This window comes from Pseudophryne corroboree, chromosome 3, assembly GCF_028390025.1.
Source record: "Pseudophryne corroboree isolate aPseCor3 chromosome 3, aPseCor3.hap2, whole genome shotgun sequence".
NCBI classification, from domain to species: Eukaryota; Metazoa; Chordata; class Amphibia; order Anura; family Myobatrachidae; genus Pseudophryne; species Pseudophryne corroboree.
In genome coordinates, this window is record NC_086446.1 from 101,238,584 (window position 1) to 101,257,548 (window position 18,965).

At 48.6% G+C, this 18,965-nt stretch overlaps 1 protein-coding gene across 1 annotated transcript in view; it reads left to right on the top strand.

Moving 5' to 3' along the window:
• LOC135057209 (uncharacterized) overlaps positions 1-18,965 on the top strand; it is a 284,086-nt gene that overhangs the window by 21,484 nt on the left and 243,637 nt on the right. Inside the window, 3 exon segments of the mRNA XM_063963101.1 lie at positions 9,566-9,700; positions 9,847-10,038; positions 10,412-10,535. Coding sequence (XP_063819171.1) covers positions 9,623-9,700; positions 9,847-10,038; positions 10,412-10,535 — 394 coding nt within the window. The 5' untranslated portion in view covers positions 9,566-9,622.

Sequence of the window (18,965 nt, forward strand, 5' to 3'; positions counted from 1 at the left end):
TTCCAAAAGGCATATGGAAGTATCGCCTTATAAAAGGGAGGAGTTATTTGGGGTAGGTCTAACAGACCTGGTGGCCACGGCAACGGCTGGAAAATCCACATTTTTACCCCAGGTAGCTTCTCAACCTAAGAAGACGCCATATTATCAGGCGCAGTCCTTTCGGCCCCATAAGGGCAAGCGTGCAAAAGGCGCCTCATTTCTGCCCCGTGGCAGAGGGAGAGGAAAAAGGCTGCAGCAAACAGCCAATTCCCAGGAACAAAAGCCCTCTCCCGCCTCCGCAAGTCCTCAGCATGACGCTGGGGCTTTACAAGCGGTCTCAGGCACGGTGGGGGCCCGTCTCAAGAAATTCGAGACGTCTCCCCCTCGCCGTTTCATAGAGTCTGCTTTACCGACGTCTCCCTCAGACAGGGAGACAGTATTGCAAGCCATTCACAGGCTGTATTCCCAGCAGGTGATAATCAAGGTACCCCTCCTGCAACAGGGAAAGGGGTACTATTCCACACTATTGTGGTACCGAAGCCGGACGGCTCGGTGAGACCAATTTTAAATCTAAAATCCTTGAACACTTACATACAAAGGTTCAAATTCAAGATGGAGTCACTCAGAGCAGTGATTGCAAACCTGGAAGAAGGGGACTATATGGTCTCTCTGGACATCAAAGATGCTTACCTACATGTCCCAATTTACCCTTCTCACCAAGGGTACCTCAGGTTTGTGGTACAGAACTGTCACTATCAGTTTCAGACGCTGCCGTTTGGATTGTCCACGGCACCCCGGGTCTTTACCAAGGTAATGGCCGAAATGATGATACTCCTTCGAAAGAAGGGAGTTTTAGTTATCCCTTACTTGGACGATCTCCTGATAAGGGCAAGATCCAGGGAACAGTTGGAAGTCGGGGTAGCACTATCTCAGATAGTGCTGCGGCAGCACGGTTGGATTCTCAATATTCCAAAATCGTAGCTGATCCCGACGACACGTCTTCTATTCCTAGGGATGATCCTGGACACAGTCCAGAAAAAGGTGTTTTCTCCCGGAGGAGAAAGCCAGGGAGTTATCCGAACTAGTCAGAAACCTCCTAAAACCAGGCCAAGTGTCAGTGCATCAGTGCACAAGGGTCCTGGGAAAAATGGTGGCTTCCTACGAAGCAATTCCATTCGGCAGATTCCACGCAAGAACTTTCCAGTGGGACCTGCTGGACAAATGGTCCGGATCGCATCTTCAGATGCATCAGCGGATAACCCTGTCACCAAAGACAAGGGTGTCTCTCCTGTGTTGGTTGCAGAGTGCTCATCTTCTAGAGGGCCGCAGATTCGGCATTCAGGACTGGGTCCTGGTGACCACGGATGCCAGCCTGCGAGGCTGGGGAGCAGTCACACAGGGAAGAAATTTCCAGGGCTTGTGGTCAAGCCTGGAGACATCACTTCACATAAATATTTTGGAGCTAAGGGCCATTTACAATGCTCTAAGCCAAGCAAGACCTCTGCTTCAAGGTCAGCCGGTGCTGATCCAGTCGGACAACATCACGGCAGTCGCCTACGTAAACAGACAGGGCGGCACAAGAAGCAGGAGGGCAATGGCAGAAGCTGCAAGGATTTTTCGCTGGGCGGAAAATCATGTGATAGCACTGTCAGCAGTGTTCATTCCGGGAGTGGACAACTGGGAAGCAGACTTCCTCAGCAGGCACGACCTCCACCCGGGAGAGTGGGGACTTCACCCAGAAGTCTTCCACATGATTGTAAACCATTGGGAAAAACCAAAGGTGGACATGATGGCGTCCCGCCTAAACAAAAAATTGGACCCGTATTGCGCCAGGTCAAGGGACCCTCAGGCAATAGCTGTGGACGCTCTGGTAACACCGTGGGTGTACCAGTCAGTGTATGTGTTCCCTCCTCTTCCTCTCATACCAAAAGTACTGAGAATTATAAGACGGAGGGGAGTAAGAACTATACTCGTGGCTCCGGATTGGCCAAGAAGGACTTGGTACCCGGAACTTCAAGAGATGCTCACGGAGGACCCGTGGCCTCTACCTCTAAGAAGGGACCTGCTCCAGCAAGGACCCTGTCTATTCCAAGACTTACCGCGGCTGCGTTTGACGGCAGGGCGGTTGAACGCCGGATCCTGAAGGAAAAAGGCATTCCTGATGAAGTCATCCCTACCCTGGTCAAGCCAGGAAGGATGTAACCGCAAAGCATTATCACCGCATTTGGCGAAAATATGTTGCGTGGTGCGAGGCCAGTAAGGCCCCGATGGAGGAATTTCAACTAGGCCGATTCCTGCATTTCCTGTAAACAGGAGTGTCTATGGGCCTAAAATTGGGGTCCATTAAGGTTCAAATTTCGGCCCTGTCAATTTTCTTCCAGAAAGAACTAGCTTCACTACCTGAAGTTCAGACGTCTGTAAAAGGGGTACTGCATATACAGCCTCCTTTTGTGCCTCCAGTGGCACCTTGGGATCTCAATGTAGTTTTGGGGTTCCTAAAGTCACATTGGTTTGAACCACTTGAATCTGTGGAGTTAAAATATCTCACATGGAAAGTGGTCATGTTGTTGACCCTGGCCTCGGCCAGGCACGTGTCAGAATTGGCGGGCTTTAGCCTGTAAAAGCCCTTATCTGATCTTCCATTCAGACAGGGCGGAATTGAGGACTCGTCCTCATTTTCTCCCTAAGGTGGTTTCAGTGTTTCATCTGAACCAACCTATTGTGGTACCTGCGGCTACTAGTGACTTGGAGGACTCCAAGTTGTGGGACGTAGTCAGGGCCTTGAAAATATATGTTTCCAGGACGGCTGGAGTCAGGAAATCTGACTCGCTGTTTATCCTGTATGCACCCAACAAGCTGGGTGCTCCTGCTTCTAAGCAGACTATTGCTCGTTGGATTTGTAGTACAATTCAGCTTGCACATTCTGTGGCAGGCCTGCCACAGCCAAAATCTGTAAAAGCCCATTCCACAAGGAAGGGGGGCTCATCTTGGGCGGCTGCCCGAGGGGTCTCGGCGTTACAACTTTGCCGAGCAGCTACTTGGTTAGGGGCAAACACGTTTGCTAAATTCTACAAGTTTGATACCCTGGCTGAGGAGGACCTGGAGTTCTCTCATTCGGTGCTGCAGAGTCATCCGCACTCTCCCGCCCGTTTGGGAGCTTTGGTATAATCCCCATGGTCCTTACGGAGTTCCCAGCATCCACTAGGACGTCAGAGAAAATAAGAATTTACTTACCGATAATTCTATTTCTCGTAGTCCGTAGTGGATGCTGGGCGCCCATCCCAAGTGCGGATTGTCTGCAATACTTGTACATAGTTATTGTTACAAAATTGGGTTATTATTGTTGTGAGCCATCTTTTCAGAGGCTCCTCTGTTATCATGCTGTTAACTGGGTTCAGATCACAGGTTGTACGGTGTGATTGGTGTGGCTGGTATGAGTCTTACCCGGGATTCAAAATCCTTCCTTATTGTGTACGCTCGTCCGGGCACAGTATCCTAACTGAGGCTTGGAGGAGGGTCATAGGGGGAGGAGCCAGTGCACACCAGGTAGTCCTAAAGCTTTACTTTTGTGCCCAGTCTCCTGCGGAGCCGCTATTCCCCATGGTCCTTACGGAGTTCCCAGCATCCACTACGGACTACGAGAAATAGAATTATCGGTAAGTAAATTCTTATTTTTTCCCTCCACCTCAGGAGTTGAACAGTCTCTTTGAGGGAGTCTGATTTAACCTGAAAATAAATTTCAGATTCCCAAAAGGAATTCAGGCAGCTTACCTTTTTCCAAAAAAGGTGGGAGTCACCCTGCATTTTAGACAGGGCCCTGTCATAAAGAGAAAAGGTGTTTCTCCCTGTTCCTGGAATGGCTTCACTTAAGGAGCCGACAGACCGCAAGTGAGTGAGGTGATCTATTGATGTGGCCAATGGGACACTACTCAGGCCTACCATTGTTTGTGAGTGGGTGAGTAGTGCTATTGAAAAGTGGTCAGAAAACTTGTCATTAGACATTGACACAATAGATGGAGACGAGATACTCCTAACGTTAGGTCTTATCAAAGACGCTGCTGCGTACGTACTAGAAACCATGAAATATATTGTTTTCTTGGGATCAAGAACCGCTACCATGGCAGTATCGGCTCGGAGGGCGTTGTGGATTCGACAGTGGAATGCTGATGCAGATTCCAAAAGAAATATGGAGGCTCTCCCGTATAAAGGTGAGGCCTTGTTTGGTGATTGGCTGGATCGGCGGCTACCGCAGGTAAGTCGTCATTCTTGCCTTATGCTCCTACACCATCGAAAATAGACACATCACTCTCACATACAGTCCTTTCAGCCCAACAAATACAAAAAGGCCAAAGGTTCCCCCCTTTTTTGCAGGTAGGGGAAGGGGAAAAGGAAAGAAATCTGCAGCGTCTCCCGGATCGCAGGAGCAGAAGTCAACCCCTACTTCTGCCAAATCTACAGCATAACGCTGGGGCTCCCTTGCGGGAGTCCGCTTGGGTGGGAGCACGTCTGAAACTTTTCAGCCAAATCTGGATTTAATCTGGCCTGGACCAGTGGGTTTTACAAATAGTGTCCCATGGGTACAAACTAGAGTTTCAAGACGTCCCCCCATGCCGATTTTTCAAATCGACCTTGCCAGCTTCTCTTCCGGGAAGAGAGGCAGTAACAACAGCAATTCAAAAATTATGTCAGGATCAGGTCATTGTACTGGTACCCTTGGCACAGTAAGGAGAAGGTTTTTTTATGCAAGCCTCTTCGTAGTTCCGAAGCCGGACGGCTCGGTCAGACCGATTTTAAACTTGAAAAATCTGAATCTCTACCTGAAAAGGTTCAAGTTCAAGATGGAATCCCTGAGGGCAGTGATTTCCAGTCTGGAAGAGGGGGACTTCATGGTGTCAGTAGACATAAAAGATGCTTACTTGCATGTTCCCATGTATCCTCACCAAGCTTATCTGAGATTCGCAGTACAGGATTGCCATTACCAGTTTCAGACGTTGCCGTTCGGACTCTCCACGGCACCGAGGGTATTCACCAAGGTGATGGCGAAGATGATGGTCCTCCTTCGTTAAAAAGGAGTCAATATAATTCCTTATCTGGACGATCTCCTGATAAAAGCGAGATCCAGGGAACAGTTGGTGCAGAACATCGCACTCTCCCTGTCAATACTCCAACAATACGGTTGGATCAATTTTCCAAAGTCGCAGTTGGAACCGAAGACAAGATTGTCCTTTTTAGGGATGATTCTGGACACAGAAGTACGGAGAGTATTTCTTCCAGTGGAAAAGGCTCTGGAAATCCAGAAAATGGTCAAACAAATATTGAAACCAACAAGCGTGTCGATCCATCAATGCATTCGGTTGTTGGGGAAAATGGTAGCGGCCTACGAGGCTATACAGTTTGGCCGATTTCATGCCAGAATATTCCAGTGGGACCTGTTGGACAAGTGGTCCGGATCCCACCTACACAAGCACCGGAAAATAATCCTGTCCCCCAAAGCCAGGATTTCGCTCCTGTGGTGGCTACACAGTTCTCACCTACTAGAGGGACGCAGGTTTGGGATTCACGACTGGGTCCTAATAACCACGGATGCAAGTCTCCGAGGCTGGGGAGCTGTCACACAGGGGGAAAGCTTCCAAGGAAAATGGTCAAGTCAGGAAGCCTGCCTTCACATAAACGTTCTGGAATTGAGAGACATTTACAACGGCCTTCTACAAGCGGTACATCTTCTTCAAGATCCCGTGCAGATCCATTCGGACAATGTAACAGCAGTCGCGTACATAAACAGGCAAGGCGGAATGAAAAGCAGAGCGGCAATGGCAGAGGTGACAAGGATTCTCCTCTGGGCAGAAAGACATGTAAGAGCTCTGTCAGCAATTTTCATTCTGGGAGTGGACAACTGGGAAGCAGACTTCCTCAGCAGACACGATCTCCATCCAGGAGAGTGGGGCCTCCACCAAGAAGTCTTCGCAGAGGTGACAAGTCTTTGGGGAGTTCCTCAAGTAGACATGATGGCATCTCGTCTAAACAAGAAGCTTCAGAGATATTGTTCCAGATCGAGAGACCGTCAAGCAATAGCAGTGGATGCACTGGTGACCCAGTGGGTGTTTCGGTCGGTATATGTTTTCCCTCCACTTCCACTGATTCCAAAAGTTCTCAAAATAATAATAAGAATAAGAGTTTGAGCAATCTTCATTGCCCTAGACTGGCCACTGTGGGCTTGGTATCCAGGAGTTGCTCATAGAAGATCCTCGGCCTCTTCCTCCTCGAGAGGACCTACTACAGCAAGGGCTGTGTGTGTATCAAGACTTACCGTGGCTACGTTTGACGGCATGGCTATTAAGCGTCGGATCCTAGCCCGAAAGGGTATTCCCAAGGAAGTCATCCCCACTCTTATTCAGGCCAGGAAAGGAGTAATGTCTAAACATTACCACCGTATTTGGAGAAAATATATGTCTTGGTGTGAATCCAAGAAGGCTCCTATGGAAGAGTTTGAGTTGGGACGTTTTCTTCATTTTCTGCAGGCTGGTGTGGATGCGGGCCTTAATTTGGGGTCAATCAAGGTCCAGCTTTCAAAAACAATTGACCTCCTTTCCAGAAGTTAAGACGTTCGTGAAAGGGGTTCTGCACATTCAGCCTCCATTTGTGCCTCCAGTGGCAACATGGGACCTTAATGTGGTGTTGCAGTTCCTTCAATCAGATTGGTTTGAACCTCTGCAGGAGATAGAATTGAAGTTTCTCACTTGGAAAGTGGTGATGCTTTTGGCCTTGGCATCCGCAAGGCGGGTGTCTGAGTTGGGGGCCTTGTCTCACAAGAGCCCTTACCTGATCTTCCATGAAGATAAGTCAGAGTTAAGAACTCGTCAACAATTTCTTCCAAAGGTGGTTTCGTCCTTCCACATAAACCAACCTATTGTGGTGCCAGTAGCTACTGACACTTTCACTGAGTCACAGTCTCTAGATGTGGTTAGAGCTTTGAAGATTTATGTCGCAAGAACAGTTCGATTACGGAAAACAGGCTCTGTTTGTCCTGTATGCTCCCAGCAAGATTGGATGTCCTGCTTCTAAGCAGACTATTGCGGGCTGGATCAGAGGGACAATTCAACACGCTCATTCTACTGCAGGCTTGCCGGTACCGAAGTCGGTGAAAGCCCATTCTACTAGGAAAGTGGGCTCATCCTGGGCGGCTGCCCGGGGCGTCTCGTCTTTACAACTTTGCAGAGCAGCTACATGGTCAGGGTCAAACACATTTGCTAAATTTTATATGTTTGACACCTTGGCCGATGAGGACCTCAAGTTCGGTCAATCGGTACTGCAGGGTCATCTGCACTCTCCCGCCCGTACTGGAGCTTTGGTATAACCCCATGGTACTGAAGTGGACCCCAGCATCCTCTAGGACGTATGAGAAAATAGGATTTTAATACCTACCGGTAAATCCTTTTCTCCTAGTCCGTAGAGGATGCTGGGCACCCGACCCAGTGCGTAGTTTACCTGTAGTTTGTTCTTTATAGTTACACAAGTTGTGTTTCATTTGTTTTCAGCATGTTGCTGTAAATGGTTCATGCCTGTTGGCGTGTCATGTTGAATGCCATGTTGTGTGGCATGGTTGAGGTGTGAGCTGGTATGAATCTCACCATTAGTATAAAATTAAATCCTTTCCTCAAAATGTCAGTCTCCCTGGGCACAGTTCCTAGAACTGAGGTCTGGAGGAGGGGCATAGAGGGAGGAGCCAGTTCACACCCTTTGAAAAGTCTTAAAGTGCCCATGGCTCCTGTGGAACCGTCTATACCCCATGGTACTGAAGTGGACCCCAGCATCCTCTACGGACTAGGAGAAAAGGATTTACCGGAAGGTATTAAAATCCTATTATCTCCTGGATCCAAGATTTGACTGACTATTCCGAAAAGTTATATTATTTGTCCAGCATTGGCTTGTGGGGTTGGTGGTGCACAAATGAAGCATGAAGTGTGAAGTCATGGTGCACAAAGTTAGTATGAAGTGTGGGTTGGTGGTGCACAATTGGAGCATGACGTGGGTTGGTGGTGCACAATGGAAGCATGAAGTGTGGGTTGGTGGTGCACAAAGGAAGTTTCAAGTGTGGGTTGGTGGTGCACAAAGGAAGTATCAAGTGTGGGTTGGTGGTGCACAAAGGAAGCATCAAGTGTGGGTTGGTGCACAAAGGAAGTATCAAGTGTGGGTTGGTGGTGGACAAAGGAAGTAACAAGTGTGGTTTGGTGGTGCACAAAGGAAGTATCAAGTGTGGGTTGATGGTGGACAAAGGAAGTATAAAGTGGGTTGGTGGTGGACAAAGGAAGTATAAAGTGGGTTGGTGGTGCACAAAGGAAGTATGAAGTAAGGTTTGGTGGTGCACAAAGAAAGTATGAATTGTGGGTTGGTGGTGCACAATGGAGGCATGCAGCGTGGGTTGGTGGTGCACAATGGAAGCATAAAGTGGGGGTTGTGTATTAGTGGTGACCCAGATATGTGCAAGTGTAAAAAGGAATTTGTATGAGAATAGATAAAATAAATTATATAGGTGGAGAGTTACGTGTGAGTAAACTAGATGGAGGTTTTGTAACATCGGGTTAATAATAAGGAACTCAGTGTTGCTGCACACTAACCACACAGCGCTAGTAAAGTCTGGCACCAGCTCATCTTCCTCATGTGGGGAAGTGACAGATTGCCCTATTGGTCTTATTGTGCTGTACATTAAAAATATTAATATTTAAAATATATCAAATTTAAGTAAATTGTGCGGAACAATTTACGGGGGTGATCCATTGTTTTGGGCACTTGATGCTCTTGTCTAAAGTGAGAGGAGCTGTTTAATTGTTTGTGCATCCAGAAATCCGTAATAAGGGGGATATTCAGGTCGCAACGCGATTCAACAGCAATTTCCCCATTCCTGGCACTAATGCGCACGAGAAGATCCCGTCCTGCGCATGCCCGACCAATGCGATCATATCGCATTGGCTGCAAACACCTCTACAGCCTGGATTGCAGATTCTGAGGCTACAAACGTCCCAGAATCTGCAATCCAACCTGAATAACCCCCTAAGTGCAGCCTTGGGGATGGGCACCCAAAACAACTTAGTTCCCAATTACTTTAGACTGGAGCCCAAAATCGCCCCTATGTTTCTTAACCTCATTTGTCACTGAAAGTGTAGTGGATCCGTTAGCTACCAGGGTCGATCCTGGGTAGGACTCAGGGAAATGGTATTGTGTCAATGGCATGACTAGAGTCATCTGACCCGGGTTATGCTTTAAAGCTGCTGATTGGTTGTGGATACATAGATACACCTCAATCCAGTGTCTGTGAGTGACAAGTAGGGCAGACACAGGTTCAATGTAAATAGATCTGACCCGGGAATAAGCCGCGTCCAAGGGGGCAGTGTACCCCTTTTTGGTGAAAAAGGGGTAATAGTTTTGGACTTCCTTCACACCCCGAATATTGATAGATTTGGTCCGTCCAGGTTGTTGCTCTGAAAATAAACACGTTACTTTTTTTACATTTTCAAAGTAAATAGATAAAATTAAAGCTTGCAAATTTCTATTGGTTATGAGTTCATGTACTTCATGTCTATACATACAGGGAGCGTTCTTATATCAGTACCCCACCAGAATCAAAGTCCATTCCCCAGTCATCAGGATGGACAGTGACAGGAGTCACATGACTGAGAGAATACTAAACCACACCCTGGAGATCATCTTCTTGCTGACCGGAGAGGTGAGGGCTTCTGGGAGTGTCACAGTGATATAAGTGTCACAGTGAGAGTGGTAAATCTCAGTCACAACAACAGGGGCCTGTACAACATTACACGGTAGTGACCATCTTTCTCTAAGATATTTACTAGTGCCTGTCTCCTCATTTAGGATTATGTACCATTGAAGAAGTACAGTGAATGTGAAAGACCCAGCAGCAGCCGTCCCTATGTGTCAGAAGGACTGGGCAGGACCCAGATCCCAATCGCTGAGCCTCCACCTCACTCACTGACACATGACAGATACAATGAGCAGAATGTCCTGGAAATCATCAACAAGATCATTCAGCTGCTGACTAGAGAGGTGACTGCTGGGAATGGGACATTGAGCCTAATTCAAGGTTGATTGCAAAACAACATTTTCCTCTAATAGGCAAAGCCATGTGCACTGCAGGTGGGGCAGATGTAACATGTGCAGAGAGTTAGATTTGGGTGGGGTGTGTTCAAACTGAAGTCTAAATTGCAGTGTAAAAATAAAGCAGCCAGTATTTACCCTGCACAGAAACCATATAACCCACCCAAATCTAACCCTCTCTGCATATCTGGCCCACCTGCAGTGCACATGGTTTTCCCCATTAGAGGAAAATTTTGTTTTGCAATCAACCTTGAATTAGGGCCCTTATACGTTAACACCAGGGGAGGTGTCTGGGTGATGACTGTGTCATTGTGTGTGTCAGGTTCCTATAAGGTGTCAGGATGTCACTGTCTATCTCTCCATGGAGGAGTGGGAGTATGTAGAGGAACACAAGGATCTGTACAAGGACGTGATGATGGATAATCACCAACCACTCACATCATTGGGTAAGAGGAGAATGTCCCAGTTAGACTTGTAGACGATCAAGTACAATGTATATGAAAGTGTTGTATGATAGAACTTGTTAGCATATAAGGAAGGGTGAGGAGGAAAGCGGAGGATGAGTAAGGGGGATATCAGGAACCGGAACTTAGCGTCTCATGCCTTACCTGTGCTCCCTTCATTCTGCCTCCTGCTGCACTGGCTCCGGTACCCCTGAACCTTGCTCCGGCTCTCCGTTGTCACAGGCGCCACCATGTTGATGTGGATCAGCTGATCGCAAGTTCTCCAACCACAAGCATCGGTTAGTCACATGACTCTGCTGTCCAATGGATAACCAGCAAGGGGGATAAAAGGGCTAGACAGAGCTCTAATAAATTGCCCAGGACAACGTCGCTATCTCAGCTACATTCAGGCTGAGTCTGCAGCGTTCATTCCATGTTTCTCTGACGTCCTAGTGGATGCTGGGAACTCCGTAAGGACCATGGGGAATAGCGGGCTCCGAAGGAGGCTGGGCACTCTAGAAAGATCTTAGACTACCTGGTGTGCACTGGCTCCTCCCACTATGACCCTCCTCCAAGCCTCAGTTAGATTTCGTGCCCGGCCGAGGTTGGATGCACACTAGGGGCTCTCCTGAGCTCTTAGAAAGTTATAGTCTTAGAATTTGTTATTTTCAGTGAGACCTGCTGGCAACAGGCTCACTGCAGCGAGGGACTAAGGGGAGAAGAAGCGAACTCGCCGGATTGGGCTTCTTAGGCTACTGGACACCATTAGCTCCAGGGGGATCGACCGCAGGCCCAGCCTTGATGTTCGGTCCCGGAGCCGCGCCGCCATCCCCCTTACAGAGCCAGAAGCAAGAAGATGGTCCGGAAAATCGGCGGCATGAAGACATCCTGTCTTCACCAAGGTAGCGCACAGCACTGCAGCTGTGCGCCATTGCTCCTCATACACACTTCACACTCCGGTCACTGAGGGTGCAGGGCGCTGGGGGGGGCGCCCTGAGGCAGCAATAAAAACACCTTGGCTGGCTAAAATACCTCAATATATAGCCCCTGGGGCTATATATGAGGTAAATACCCCTGCCAGAATCACATAAAAAGCGGAAGAATACGCCGCGAAAAAGGGGCGGAGCCTATCTCCTCAGCACACTGGCGCCATTTTTCCCTCACAGTTTGGCTGGAAGGAAGCTCCCTGGCTCTTCCCTGCAATTCTACAGTACAGTAAGAGGGAAAAGAGAGGGGGGGCATTAAAATTGGCACTGTATACAGTATATTATATTGAAAAGCAGCTATTAGGGACATAACTCAGTTAGTCCCTGTATATATACATAGAGCTCTGGTGTGTGCTGGCATACTCTTACTCTGTCCCCCCAAAGGGCTTTTGTGGGTCCTGTCCTCTGTTTGAGCATTCCCTGTGTGTGTGGAGTGTGTCGGTACGGCTGTGTCGACATGTTTGAGGAGGATGATGTGGAGGAGGAGCAGATGCCTTTAGCAGGGATGTCACCCCCTGGGGGTCAGACACCTGAGTGGATGGTATTATGGCAGGAAATGAGTGCACGTATAGACTCCTTACATAAAAAATTTGTCGACATGCCGACTGTGGGACAGCCGAGTCTTCAGCTCGTGCCTGTCCAGGTGTCTCAAAAGTCATCAGGGGCTCTGAAACGCCCGCTATCTCAGGTGGCACAAGTAGATGTCGACACGGATACTGACACCAGTGTCGACGACGATGAGTCAAATTTAATGCCCGTTAAGTCCATTCACTGCATGATTGAGGCAATGAAAGAGGTGTTAAATATTTCTGATTTACATCCAGGTACCACAAAAAAGGGTATTATGTTTGGGGAGAAAAAACTACCTGTAGTTTTTCCCCCGTCAGATGAATTAAATGAAGTGTGTGAAGAAGCGTGGGCTTCCCCTGATAAGAAATTGGTAATTCCTAAGAAGCTACTAATGGCGTTCCCTTTCCCGCCAGAGGATAGGTTACGTTGGGAAACACGCCCGAGGGTGGATAAAGCGCTCACACGTTTGTCTAAAAAGGTGGCACTACCGTCCCAGGATACGGCCGCCCTTAAGGAACCTGCTGATAGAAAGCAGGAGGCGATCCTGAAGTCTGTATATACACACTCAGGCATTATACTCAGACCAGCTATTGCGTCAGCATGGATGTGCAGTGCTGCCGCTGCGTGGTCAGATAAACTGTCAGAAAATATTGACACGTTAGACAGAGACACGATCCTGTTAACAATTGACCATATCAAAGACTCAGTCTTATACATGAGAGATGCACAGAGGGAAATCTGCCGGCTGGCATCTAAAGTAAGTGCATTATCCATCTCTGCTAGGAGATGCTTATGGACTCGCCAGTGGACTGGAGATGCAGATTCCAAAAGGCAGAGGCAGGGGAAAAAGGCTGCAGCAAACAGCAGGTTCCCAGGAACAAAAGTCCTCCCCCGCTTCCTCTTCCAAGTCCGCCGCATGACGGTGGGGCTTCACAGGGCGGAGCCAGGTACGGTGGGGGCCCGCCTCAGGAATTTCAGCAATCAGTGGGCTTGCTCACAGGTGGATTCCTGGATCCTTCAAATAGTATCTCAGGGATACAGGCTGGAATTCGAGGCGACTCCATTCCGCCGTTTCCTAAAATCCGCCTTGCCGATTGCTCCCTCAGACAGGGAGGCGGTGCTAACAGCGATTCACAAGCTGTATTCCCAGCAAGTGATAATCAAGGTACCCCTACTTCAACAAGGCCGGGGTTACTATTCCACACTTTTTGTGGTGCCGAAACCGGACGGTTCGGTGAGACCCATTTTAAATTTGAAATCCTTGAACACATACATAAAAAAATTCAAGTTCAAGATGGAATCGCTCAGGGCGGTTATTGCAAGCCTGGACGAGGGCGATTACATGGTATCCCTGGACATCAAGGATGCTTACCTGCATGTCCCCATTTACCATCCTCACCAGGAGTACCTCAGATTTGTGGTACAGGATTGCCATTACCAATTCCAGACGCTGCCGTTTGGACTCTCCACGGCACCGAGGGTATTTACCAAGGTTATGGCGGAAATGATGATACTCCTTCGAAAAAAGGGAGTTTTAATTATCCCATACTGGAACGATCTCCTAATAAAGGCACGATCCAAGGAACAGTTGTTAGTGGGAGTAGCACTATCTCAGGAAGTGCTGAGCCAGCACGGTTGGATTCTGAATATCCCAAAGTCACAGCTGGTCCCCACGACACGTCTAATGTTCCTGGGAATGATTCTGGACACGGCCCAGAAAAAAGTGTTTCTCCCGGAGGAGAAAGCCAGGGAGTTGTCTTCTCTAGTCAGAGACCTCCTAAAACCAAAACAGGTATCGGTGCATCACTGCACGCGGGTCCTGGGAAAGATGGTAGCTTCTTACGAAGCAATTCCATTCGGCAGGTTCCATGCCAGAATTTTTCAGTGGGACCTGTTGGACAAGTGGTCCAGATCGCATCTTCAGATGCATCGTTTAATAACCCTGTCTCCACGAACCAGGGTGTCTCTTCTGTGGTGGCTGCACAGTGCTCATCTTCTGGAGGGCCGCAGATTCGGCATACAGGACTGGGTCCTGGTGACCACGGATGCCAGCCTACGAGGCAGGGGGGCAGTCACAAAGGGAAGAAATTTCCAAGGACTATGGTCAAGTCAGGAGACTGCCCTTCACATAAATATTCTGTAACTAAGGGCCATTTACAATGCCCTAAGTCAAGCAAAATCCCTGCTCCTACACCAGCCGGTGCTGATCCAGTCAGACAACATCACGGCAGTCGCCCATGTGAATCGACAGGGCGGCACAAGAAGCAGGACGGCGATGGCAGAAGCCACAAAAATTCTCCGATGGGCGGAGAATCATGTACTAGCACTGTCAGCAGTGTTCATCCCGGGAGTGGACAACTGGGAAGCAGACTTTCTCAGCAGGCACGACCTCCACCCGGGAGAGTGGGGACTTCATCCAGAAGTTTTCCAAATGATTGTAAATCAATGGGGTCGTCCACAGGTGGACATGATGGCGTCCCGCCTAAACAAAAAACTAGAGAAGTATTGCGCCAGGTCAAGAGACCCTCAGGCGATAGCTGTGGACGCTCTAGTGACACCGTGGGTGTACCGGTCAGTTTATGTGTTCCCTCCTCTACCTCTCATACCAAAGGTATTGAGAATAATAAGAAAGCGAGGAGTAAGCACAATTCTCGTGGTTCCGGCTTGACCGAGAAGAGCGTGGTACCCGGAACTTCAAGAGATGATCTCAGTGGACCCGTGGTCTCTGCCGCTCAGACAAGACCTGTTGCAGCAGGGCCCCTGTCTGTTCCAAGACTTACCGCGGCTGCGTTGACGGCATGGCGGTTGAACGCCGGATCCTGAAGGAAAAGGGCATTCCGGAGGAAGTCATTCCTACGCTTATTAAAGCCAGGAAAGATGTTACAGCAAAGCATTATCACCGCATATGGCGGAAATATGTTGCATGGTGTGAGGCCAAAAAGGCCCCAACAGAGGAATTTCAACTAGGTCGATTTCTGCATTTCCTGCAAGCAGGAGTGAATATGGGCCTAAAACTGGGCTCCATTAAGGTACAGATCTCGGCTCTGTCAATTTTCTTTCAAAAAGAACTAGCTTCAGTACCTGAAGTTCAGACATTTGTGAAAGGAGTGCTGCATATTCAGCCCCCATTTGTGCCTCCTGTGGCACCTTGGGATCTCAACGTGATGTTGAGTTTCTTAAAATCACATTGGTTTGAGCCACTAAAAACCGTGGATTTGAAATATCTCACGTGGAAAGTGGTCATGTTATTGGCCTTGGCTTCAGCCAGGCGAGTGTCAGAGTTGGCGGCTTTATCATGTAAAAGCCCTTATCTGATTTTCCATATGGATAGGGCAGAATTGAGGACTCGTCCCCAGTTTCTCCCTAAGGTGGTGTCAGCGTTTCACCTGAACCAGCCTATTGTGGTGCCTGCGGCTACTAAGGATTTGGAGGACTCCAAGTTGCTAGACGTTGTCAGGGCCCTGAAAATATATGTTTCCAGGACGGCTGGAGTCAGAAAATCTGACTCGCTGTTTATCCTGTATGCACCCAACAAGCTGGGTGCTCCTGCTTCTAAGCAGACTATTGCTCGTTGGATTTGTAGTACAATTCAGCTTGCACATTCTGTGGCAGGCCTGCCACAGCCAAAATCTGTAAAAGCCCATTCCACACGGAAGGGGGCTCTTCTTGGGCGGCTGCCCGAGGGGTCTCGGCTCTACAACTTTGCCGAGCAGCTACTTGGTCAGGGGCAAATACGTTTGCTAAATTCTACAAATTTGATACCCTGGCTGAGGAGGACCTGGAGTTCTCTCAATCGGTGCTGCAGAGTCATCCGCACTCTCCCGCCCGTTTGGGAGCTTTGGTATAATCCCCATGGTCCTTACGGAGTTCCCAGCATCCACTAGGACGTCAGAGAAAATAAGAATTTACTCACCGGTAATTCTATTTCTCGTAGTCCGTAGTGGATGCTGGGCGCCCATCCCAAGTGCGGATTGTCTGCAATACTTGTACATAGTTATTGTTAACTAAATCGGGTTATTGTTGAGCCATCTGTTGAGAGGCTCTATTGTTTCATACTGTTAACTGTGTTTCATATCACGAGTTGTACGGTGTGATTGGTGTGGCTGGTATGAGTCTTACCCGGGATTCAAAATCCTTCCTTATTGTGTACGCTCGCCCGGGCACAGTACCTAACTGAGGCTTGGAGGAGGGTCATAGTGGGAGGAGCCAGTGCACACCAGGTAGTCTAAGATCTTTCTAGAGTGCCCAGCCTCCTTCGGAGCCCGCTATTCCCCATGGTCCTTACGGAGTTCCCAGCATCCACTACGGACTACGAGAAATAGAATTACCGGTGAGTAAATTCTTATTTTCTGTTGACCTGTTCATTACCAGCGTTCCAAGGTACTAGCAGCGCTACCAGCCCAGGGTATTTCACGTGCACTAAAACTCCAGCAGCATTGCCAGCACTGTATTTCCAGCACTAAGTACTTGCAGCTGTATTGTGATTCCAGCAGCATTGCCACATCACTGTTTCCAGCATTAGTACTTACACATGTACTGTGGTTCCAGGAACTACATTTTCTCTTCAGAGTGTTTTAGAGAGTGTTGCTACTCCAGTCCCAAAGCAATCCATCCAGTGTTTACTTGTGTGTACTGCGGTCCAAGTATATTAGCATCCAGGCTGACTCCAGTTCTAGTTGTCTCTCCGGTTCCAGTCCGGTCCAAGTATATCAGCTTCCAGGCTGACTCCAGTCCCGGTTGTCTCTCCGGTTCCAGTCCGGTCCAAGTATATCAGCTTCCAGGCTGACTCCAGTTCCATTTGTCTCTCCGGCTCCAGTCCTATTCAAGTTAATCCTAAGTGCAGACTTTGGTCAAACCTAGACTGTTCCAAGTTCAATTCAGTTGTATGTCGCCCATGCAAATCTTCAATAAATATTTCTAAAGATATTATCTTCTCTCCGTGTCCTCGAGTTTCCTGCACCGTGTGCCTACCACAGAAACCCGCATAGACCCAATCTTGAGCTCACAAAATACCAGAGCTCTGGCGTGAGGGGTAGGATAAAATGGAGATAGCGATAGATTGATAGGATACAAAGGTCTTGTTAGCCATATTTTGGAGTGAGAGAAGTACCGGGTAAATTAGCTAGAGGAACATTTATTATGTGAAGATCGAGAAAGGAGGTCATTGCCTGATGGGGAAATGGTATGATTGAACTTGATAGAGAAGTCATCCTGGAAGACCTTATAATAGGAAAGCCATCTGACCAAGTGGTTTTACCGGATGGAGTGGACTTAATAGCTTCTTCTAATTCTCTAGGAGGGTAATGCTTATCTCTAGGTTATTTGTCCTCTTCCGGAAGACCAGGGCGCCGGATCCTAGATATAATCCTGTCTGTCTGTGTCATAACGCTCGCCTCAGCTAAATTATAACGTTTGATGCAATAGAAGCACAAAATGCAGAGGCGGTGTCTCCGGTGTCATGGTGATGTTTCCCGTGTTGTCTGTAATGGAGTGAATAAAGGTTACAGCTCTATGCACTGTGAGGGCTTTGGCTAATATTTTTCCAGGTGATTCGCACACACTGAAATATCTGCTACTTAATTCTCTGTATGTCTGTTTCATTTTGTCTGCCACCAATTTGTTGGGAGTTTGAAGCGCTGCCACCAAATCCACTAATTCATCACAAGAGAATAATTCCCTACGGCATGGTTCCAAAACTTTTGAATCACGGCGCCCTAGAGTATCAGAATTTCTCTTGCGTCCTAGAGGATGCTGGGGACTCCGTAAGGACCATGGGGTATAGACTGGCTCCGCAGGAGACATGGGCACTCTAAAGACTTTAGAATAGAATGGGTGTGCACTGGCTCCTCCCTCTATGCCCCTCCTCCAGACCTCAGTTAGATCCTGTGCCCAGAGGAGACTGGGTGCATTGCAGGGGAGCTCTCCTGAGTTTCTCTGAAAAAAGACTTTTTGTTAGGATTTTTATTTTCACGAAGCACTGCTGGCAACAGGCTCCCTGCATCGTGGGACTGAGGGGAGAGAAGCAGACCTACTTAAATGATAAGCTCTGCTTCTTAGGCTACTGGACACCATTAGCTCCAGAGGGTCGGAACGCAGGTCTCACCCTCGCCGTTCGTCCCAGAGCCGCGCCGCCGTCCTCCTCACAGAGCCGGAAGATAGAAGCCGGGTGAGTATAAGAAGAAAGAAGACTTCAAAGGCGGCAGAAGACTTCAGATCTTCACTGAGGTAACGCGCAGTGGTAACGCTGCGCGCCATTGCTCCCACAGGTACACGCACTGCGGGCACTGTAAGGGTGCAGGGCTCAGGGGGGGCGCCCTGGGCAGCAATATTAACCTCAAAGGGACACTGGTAGATTAATTAGATACTGCAGAGGCGGTATATTAATAAACCCCCTCCAGTATAAATAATTTAAGCGGGACCGAAGCCCACCAGTGAGGGGGCGGAGCTTGATCCTTCCAGCACTAACCAGCGCCATTTTTTCCACAGCACACTGCAGAGAAGCTGGCTCCCCGGACTCTCCCCTGCTGAACACGGTTACAGAGGGCCAAAAAGAGGGGGGGGGGGGGGGCACATTTAATTGGCACAGTGGGTGTATTTATATATTTTTATAAAAGCGCTGTACTAACTGGGATTTTATTCCAGGGTCTGGTGGCGCTGGGTGTGTGCTGGCATACTCTCTCTCTGTCTCTCCAAAGGGCCTTATTGGGGGACTGTCTCCATATAGATATATCCCTGAGTGTGTGGGGGTGTCGGTACGTGTGTGTCGGCATGTCTGAAGCGGAAGGCTCATCTAAGGAGGAGGTGGAGCAGATGATTGTGGTGTCTCCGTCGGCAACGCTGACACCTGATTGGTTGGACATGTGGAATGTTTTAAATG